The 8410-nt window shown below is 34.3% G+C and overlaps 2 protein-coding genes across 4 annotated transcripts; one reads left to right on the top strand and one right to left on the bottom strand.

The window, feature by feature from the left end:
• The first annotated feature begins 3039 nt into the window (after positions 1–3039).
• On the top strand, positions 3040–5099 carry LOC132064547 (protein WHAT'S THIS FACTOR 9, mitochondrial-like). The gene has a single exon (XM_059457556.1). The coding sequence runs from the start codon at positions 3185–3187 to the stop codon at positions 4403–4405; it is 1221 nt and encodes a 406-aa protein (XP_059313539.1). The 5' UTR covers positions 3040–3184; the 3' UTR covers positions 4406–5099.
• A 169-nt stretch (positions 5100–5268) lies between these two features.
• On the bottom strand, positions 5269–7514 carry LOC132064548 (uncharacterized). 3 transcript variants are annotated; one of them, XM_059457558.1, is made up of 4 exons: positions 7377–7514; positions 6749–6928; positions 6497–6582; positions 5269–5850 (listed from the first exon to the last, which is right to left on the bottom strand). In XM_059457558.1, the coding sequence occupies exons 2-4, from the start codon at positions 6922–6924 to the stop codon at positions 5798–5800; spliced, it is 315 nt and encodes a 104-aa protein (XP_059313541.1). In that variant the 5' UTR covers positions 6925–6928; positions 7377–7514; the 3' UTR covers positions 5269–5797. The 3 variants fall into 3 exon arrangements, with proteins under 3 accessions (XP_059313541.1, XP_059313542.1, XP_059313540.1); XM_059457559.1 differs by having other exon boundaries at positions 7381–7508; XM_059457557.1 differs by lacking the exon at positions 7377–7514 and adding an exon at positions 7038–7173.
• Between the last annotated feature and the right edge of the window lie 896 nt (positions 7515–8410).

The raw sequence follows: 8410 nt of genomic DNA, 5'->3' as shown, positions 1-8410 counted from the left end.
CGAGCTTGTGAAGAAGAAGGTTGTTTTGTGGTTTCTTCAAAGGTGAAGCTTAGGAAGTTGGAAGTCGAAGTTGATCCTTGGAATGTTAGACCTCCTCAAGGTATGTAAATGATTTCTACCCTTGTATTTAAGTTAATTATCAAGAGTTTTAGTGGTTCTAAGTGAAGAGAGGATACTTGTGGAAGTGGTAATTGGATGAAGGGTAAGATAGTGATTTGGAGTTATTTTAAGAGATGATTAGGAACGGATTTGGATATATTTTGATATGTAAGTGTTGTCGTACGGTTGTGGATATTGTGGTTGATGTTGGATGGAATGGGAAGTTGAAGGGTTATGTGTTTTTACAAGGAAATGTTATCCATAATTCCTTAAGCTCTATTTGTATTTAAAAATGGTTAGTAAACGAGATAAATAGTCTAATTGAGGCCTACGTTATCTTGATTGTAGACTTACAAGTACGAGGAGTAGATGTGAATAGGGTGAGTTTATATTGAAAGTTTAAAACTCAATTATTATTGTTTATAAAAAATTTCTTTCGGAATATCACATATTATGTTTAATTTAAATTTTAATGAAGGTCAAATACTGGTCAATGGCCGCATAATGATAAAGGAACAGGAAAATTTTACTTTGGGTCTCACACAACCACCATTAGTTGTGTGAGACTTCCTCAAATTGTGACAAGTGGAAATTGGGTCCCACTGCATTAGTTTACTAGTAAAACTTTCAACTGCATACCTTCTTTCTCCCCTGTAGCCGGTAGGTTAAAACCATCTCATCTAATAAAATTTTCTCATCATTTCTGGTAAATTTGCCGGTAGAACCTGCTTTCCAATTTTATTTTTTATTTTGTTCTTTTTCTCAATATCTCACAGAACACACAATCTCACATTCACTCTCACATACACATACTCCTCTTACCAAAATCCATTCATGTTCAGTTAAAATAAAATAAAAAACTACTGTAGTAACTTTGTCAGCTCCTCCCTCTCAAATGCCAACCAAAGCCCCACCCATTTTCCAGCTTAGATGATGTTTACAAACTAAAAACTCCGAGACAATATGAAACTCCAAAGTTATTGCACTGTGTTTTCCAAATTACTCAAAAAGTTCGATTGAAACAATTAAAACTAAAAAGAGTTAAAGTTGTTAGTCCATATTAGGAAAAGCATGAGAAGATGATCTGTATGGCGTAAAAAGTGCATCCGGGGTTACCTCGCAAGGTTGGATACTCAATAGGCCCGGAGGATCCGTCCAGCTGCCTCCCCTCACCAACTCAAGCCACGTCCACAGTCATCGATCAGAGTGTCGCGGCACGTATGCACGTTGGGTTTGCAGAAAGGTCACATCACCTGTACTATAGATTTTGAAACGTTGAATGTTGGCTTATATAAAGTTAGCTTAGAGTAGAAGGAAGGGGATCTTCTTCTTCGTGCTCTTGTAAACTCTATTTCTTATAAGCCAAACAAAATAAAAATAAGAATAAGTTAGAGACCATTACTTACTTTTTTTAGCTTATAAATATTTTCAACTTTTGTGTCTTAGTAAGTCTTATCTAAGATCAGCACTATTTTTTTCCAGACTTATTTTACAAAAGACTTTTCAATTTAGACCAAACACTAAAAAGCGAAAAACAACTTATAAGTTACTTATAAGCCAATAAATCTATAATTGATTTTCTTATTAAATCTTTTCTTCATGCTCTTGTAAAAACATTATTTTCTTCGATAATGAAATGGAAGATTACTTACTTATTTTTAACTATCGTATACTTTTCATTATCTATATATGTGTCTTATTAAGCCTTATGTATAAGATCAACACTATCCGGGATATATTACAACAGAGTTCTCGGGATTAGATAAAAATCTGTCTTCAAATCCTATAAAAATAAATCTATAACTGATTTTCTTGTTAAATCCTTTTTCACCGAAAAACATGATCAAGTGCCGATAAAGAAATATAGATTAGAGAAAATTTCACTAAATAAAAATATAGTAATTTCATAATTTCTATATATGTATAATGTTTCTCAAAAGAAAAAGTTTCTATGTATGTATAAATCTATATATACACAATATATTATTGGGTGAAATTTTCGGTCATTTTGGGGTCCACAGTTTCACTGATTAGTCCCTCACACAAGTATCACTAGTATATGGATTAAATATTATAAAAGAGAATATAAATTAAATTTTGAACACCCTTAAAATAATGAGATAGATTCAAAATAATTCCTTAGCTATGTTCAATTTTAGTCCAAAAGTCACGGTTTAAAGCTTACGTCAAACGATTGTTATCTTGAAAACAAAATAACAATGTATGCACTAACTTGGTTGATTTGTATTTGCACTTATTTTCTTCCATGTTCCGACTAAACTTATTTGTATTTGAGTTATGATTTGCATTTGGTTTATTCTATGTTGATTTGGAGTTACGTATCATTTGTTGAAAAAAATTAGTAAAAACTCATTTAGTGTTTCTTCTTTCCTTCTTATTTCTAGAAAAGAAGACCGTATCGTTAAAAAAGAAGACAACGAAATCTAATAGCAAGTTAGCTACTAATTATTTTGTTCTCTAAAATTTTTTAATCATTTCAATGAACATTTTAATTATACTTCCTTTGTTCTCTTTTTTTTTTTAAAGAAAATTAATTTCGTTATCTCTCCTTGTAAAATTCTCGGAATGCCCTTATTGTTCTCCACTTGTGGGATTAAATAAATAAATATGTTGTTATTTGTTGTTTCGTCCATTTGATATTGTAATCACTATAAGAGTTTTCTAGCAATGAAATTTATCAATAATAACTATAAATTAAATGAGATCATAATTTTTCCTTTTATTGTGTAGTGATGATGTTAAAAAAATTTGTTGCACTCATTCATCGAAAAATTGTATACTCGTAGACATTTAAAAGTGTTAAGTTTTTTGGCGAACTGTATTATTATTTATTGTTAACAAAGAAAAAATCTGTAAATAAAAAGAAAAGAGATAGTTTAGCTTTCTTTCTCCGTAATTCTGAAAAATTGCCAAAAGATAGTTTAGCTTTCTTTCTCCGTAATTCGGCCATTTTGGGGTCCACAGTTTCACTGATTAGTCCTTCACACAAGTATGACGTGTCATGTCTAACACATGATAAAATTTCTCCATTAGAAAAACATAATTCACCAAAGTGACTACCACCATGGTTCGCTTCTACGCCACCACAACCACCGTCATCCACCACCATCTCCGGCAACAAATCCGCGCATTCATAAACGCAAGGGTAAAATGGGTACAAGACCCATACTTGGATAAAGCAGTAGAGAAAGAAAAGAACCTCAAACCATTACTTTCTCTCAAAAACTTAATCATCTCACACCCATCAAAATCTCTATCCGTTAACACAATTTCCCCATTAAAACCTCAACTTAATCTTCCCACAACTGCCCTTAAATTCATCCAGAATTACCCTTTTATTTTCAAGACTTTCAGGCCACCAATACCATTATCTACTCTACATGTAAAGCTAACTCCAAATGCAGTATCTTTGCATAATGATGAGACCCTTTCTCTTAGTCTTTCACATTATCGTAAAGATTTAGCTGAAAGATTAGTGAAACTTTTGATGCTTACAAGAGCTAAAAGACTTCCTTTTTATGTTATTGAAAGATTTAAATTTGATTTGGGTTTGCCTCATGATTATTTATTGAGTTTTTTACCTGAATTTCCTGAGTATTTTCAGATTTGTCAAATGGGTTTTAAAGATTGTAATGGTTGTGAGGTTTTTGGGTTGGAGTTAGTTAAATGGAGAAGGGATTTAGCTGTTTCTGTGATGGAAAAAAGAGTGAAAAGTGAGAATTTTGAAGGTGGGAAAAGAGTGCATATAAGGTATTCGATGAATTTACCAAGAGGATTTGATTTGCAGAAAAAAGTGAAAAATTGGGCTGAGGAGTTGCAAAATTTGCCTTACATTTCACCTTATGAGGATGCATTTCATTTGGCTCCTAATAGTGATCAAGCAGAGAAATGGACAGTAGGGATAATTCATGAACTGTTAAGCTTACTTATATCGAAGAAAACGGAAAGGGAGAATATTTATTGCTTGGGGGATTATTTAGGATTTGGAATAAGGTTTAGAAAAGCTTTAGTGCATCATCCAGGCATGTTCTACTTGTCGAATAAAATCAGAACGCATACTATAGTTTTGCGGGAGGCGTTTAACAAGAACATATTGATGGAAAGACATCCATTGATGAGAATGAGGTACAAGTATATTAGTCTCATGAATAGAGTGTTGAGAAGGGGAATTCCAATCAATGCTGGAGCTCTTAGGCACAGGGCGCGGCTGGCTTCTTTAAAAGGAGGCAATGACGGCAAAGGAAAGGAGAAGAGGATGAGACAAGTTAAAAGTGTAGAGACTTGAGAAGATTGATAATAGGAACAGCAGATGATTTGAAAGACAACTTTATGATCATGCACTATGCTATAAAGGCTTGTATATAGACAGATTTGTTTGGACTCCAAAAATATTGTTGTATCGTGTCTGATGCTCCAATAATGCACTATTTTTGGAGGATTCTACACGCACCCTACAAACATTTTCAAACAGTCCGAGCAGCATAATTTATCTATCGGTGATTCACTATATGTTGGAGGCTAGATGTTGGTGGAAACTTGGCAATGCTCACGAATAGAAGAATGGTACATTTGTATGGATATACAGGGAATGCAAGGGAAGGAAACCTTAGTATACACGAGAAGCTGACCGTCTTTATATTGGATGCTTTGGCCTTTCACTAGTTAACTATTATCAAAATCGCTCTCTTTGTTCCCCTTCTGAAGTTGAGGGAAACTCGTGCCCGTCAAAATGGTCATGTTGTTATCGTGATGGCAATCCTCCTTAACAAAAGGATGTGAGTTGGAGGTCTGTATTGAGCAGTCTAACCATTTCAAGTGAACATCCATTATTTTACCTTTGTGTATCAGATCACTTCTAATCTTGTCTAATTTTGTATGGCGACACGTGCATCGTAACATTTGCATACTTAGAACACTCTTCTCTAGGTATGTTGTATCTCTGTTTATTCTCACATAGAATATTGCTAATCTCACAACTATTCCATAGAAGTTATTTTCAGTTTGATAGGTATGTTCGTGATACATAACGCACTTTAAACCTCCTCCATTTCAATCATTTGATTTTAATTTTATGTTGCATTTGGACTGACTATTCCAGGTGAAATTTCATCCTACTAACAAGAATATGAAATTCTTGTGTTCTAATTGTCACAAAGAAATAGAATGGAAAGAGAGAAAAGTTAAAAGTAGTTTGAAATTACGAAGTATTCATTGAGCATGAAACAAGGGGATTGCAACACTTCTTTAAGAGAAGATCTTGGAGAACAAATATTCTCACTCTAATTGACAATGTGAAACGGAGAAAGAGGGGATAACGAGTTGGAATAGTTGTTCTCTCTCTTTTCAGGCGATTCCTTGAACTAGTCAAAATAATGAAGAGGAATCATAATAAGATAGCGTTAATTTTTTGGGGAGGGACATCATTTTTGGAATTTTGGTTGAAAATTTTCATTAGTATGTAATTTTTTGGGAATTCCAAAAATATGCAAAATACATATATGAAATGCGATTTACACGTGTTCAAAGTTGACTGAGGCAACAGACAGTCTGGAAGATGAGATTAGCTTAAATCGCATATATGAAATTCAATTTGTAGGTCGCTTTCTGAAAAGCACTTGCAAGTCGGCATTCTTGCACTTTTGAAATTTATATTACCACAGTGGATAGTCCCCTGGAATCATCCATTGATCAGGGCACCATATGTGAATATCAGAGAAGAAGGATTGATAACTGCATTTAGCAATGAGCCACCAGGTGAAGTAGGAAGTCAGCAAAATGAGCAACCGGTTAAAGATTTGACAAGGCTGGAGATAGTATTAGAGGTGTCAATGTTACGATGCAAATAGAAACAAATGCAACAACTCAGTTTGATCCAACACCTGAACCCGATAGTGATGCAATGATGGTTCCTATTAAAAGATGTCTAATTCAGCTTTCTCGGCGTAGTAAGATTTCAATGTGGGTACTTGTATATGTTGCAATCAACTATTTGGCCAATTCTTGGTTCAGCTTTACCATGGGGGACACTTGGGATATCTTGAAGGGACACTCTTATCTTTTTGTGCGTGTGTTATGTGCATACACACAGAACTTTTCCCCTTTCAAAAATATCTTTTTGTGCATGTGTATTGTGTGTAAACACACAGAAGTTTTCCCTATCAAAAGATGCTAATAGCATCATATCTGAGATCACGTTTCTTGAGCCCAATTGGAGCAAGTTCTCAGTTAGGTAATTTGGAAAACCGAAAATTTGTGAGACTAGTTAATTTAACATCTTAAGCTTAAACTTTAGCAAGTAGGCCAACTAAAAACTTCCCAAAACCATAAATAATACATCAATGAGCGACAAATTCGCCAACAAAAAATATTTCCTCACCACAATGTGAAATAGCATTCCGGGCTTGTCCAGATTTCTTGCAAATATAACTCAAGTAGTCATGTTTTGCTCTATATGACATGCCCCTGCAATTACTACGTTGTTTCACCTTTACTCAACAAAACACAGAAAAATCCATAAAATGATATTCCAAACTGGAAAATTTTCCCAAGTAAACTTTGACTTCAAAATTTTCCCTACCAAAAGCACCCAAACTTCTGAAAAGAAAAGCATAAGATGGTAGAAACGAACCACAAAACCAGTGAGCACAGTTGGTTTTGCAATGAAGAGAAATTCCCAAAGCAAATGGGACAACAGCCATCCTCTGGTGGCTTTTCACTTCCACTCCTCTTTACACCCTCTTCCTCCTCCATCTTCACAACTCCATCCTTCTCTTTTACTGAGCTAGAAATGCTAGGATTTTTCATAATCCTACTTTTTTCAAAAAAAAAAAAAAGAATTGTTAGTCACCTGATATCAACCCCGCACACACACACAAGTAGAGAAAATAGGTATTAGCCCCTTGAGTTTTTGTTCTTACTTCAGGACTTGCTGAAAACACAAAGAGAGCTTTTTGTTGTTTCTTACTATTAGAAGGTGTAGGCAATGCTTAGGAAAAAGTGATGAATTGAATCAAACTGTTTGCCCACTTTGGTCCACTTTTTATCTACACCTTGGCTCAAGAGAACCAAATCTTAAAGCAGCGAACAACAACAGGTCTAAACTGTATATCACATCTTTTAAAAGCCGGGAAAAATTTAAAAGTGCAACTAAAATTCAATGTTATTGCCCAAGTGACATACTAGCAACAAGAAGATGCATAATGACCTATTAGAGAAAAGGAGAACAGAAGAAAATGAGAAGAGATTAAAAAAGGCACTTACCCAACTATATGGTAAGCCAGGACAACGTCTCCAGCTTCCTTAACAAGAATCGTAAGTTTCCATAGAGCTGAATACAGTTTGTCCTAAATAAACAAAAAGAGTAAGGTGTGGCACAAAATTTATTGATAGGAAAAGCTTACAAAGAGGTGCTTGGACAGTAATTTGTAATCTAAACGTACGGTATCAACTAAAGATTGAGGCACAGTAGAAAGGTCTGTCCTTGGAGGACTCTGCGTTCCAGATGTTATTGAAACTTTTGCTGGAGTGGCTTCAGATTTACCCAGCTCCTTCACAGATGAAGGGAGCCTGCCATAACATCAAATAGATCAAAGTCTTGTTTGTTGCATGTGACAATTTGATCAGGAAAAGATGATATTTTGTTTAGTTGCAAACTATACAAGTAGTGAAAGAAACTAGAGAGCAGCACCCTTTAGAGACAAATTGTTCTACTTCATGTTTAGATTATTTGATGTGAGTATACACAGTCAGTTATCTAATGATCTCTTTCAACTTATAATAGTACAGAAAGTATTGATTACTAGTAACAAGTTGGCCAAAAGTTAAGCAACTTCTGAAACCGAAAAAAACCTTTTTATTTGGGCAATTGGCACTAGACAGATATTAAAGAGAATTTTAATAAGTAGGATGGCATTGATATGTAAAAGGCATTGATACTTTACACTTCAGGAAAGCTCTAAGCCTCTAATGGTGACGGCACCAACAGACAAAGTGGGATGTACCACCTGTTCGATAAATCATAATGTTGAATGGAAGTTGTGCAGAATAATACATAATCTAAATGGAAGTAACGAGATTGGAAGTAAACCTCTAATCTCATTGTCTGACCACCGTTGATTCATTGACCTGAATAAACATAACATTATCAGTTTCTTAGGAAACTAAGAGCAAGTTTATGTTAATAGATAATGATTTTTAAAATTTCATTAAAAGTCTTCCAATCAAATTATAAATTTTACTTTAAGCTTTTTCAAGTCTTAGAATGTGATATTAAGCACAACCAATTGAAGCT

Source organism: Lycium ferocissimum, chromosome 7 (genome assembly GCF_029784015.1).
Source record: "Lycium ferocissimum isolate CSIRO_LF1 chromosome 7, AGI_CSIRO_Lferr_CH_V1, whole genome shotgun sequence".
Classification (NCBI taxonomy): domain Eukaryota; kingdom Viridiplantae; phylum Streptophyta; class Magnoliopsida; order Solanales; family Solanaceae; genus Lycium; species Lycium ferocissimum.
The sequence above is the reverse complement of the archived record's forward strand: the minus strand, read 5'-3'. Positions and strand labels throughout refer to the sequence as shown.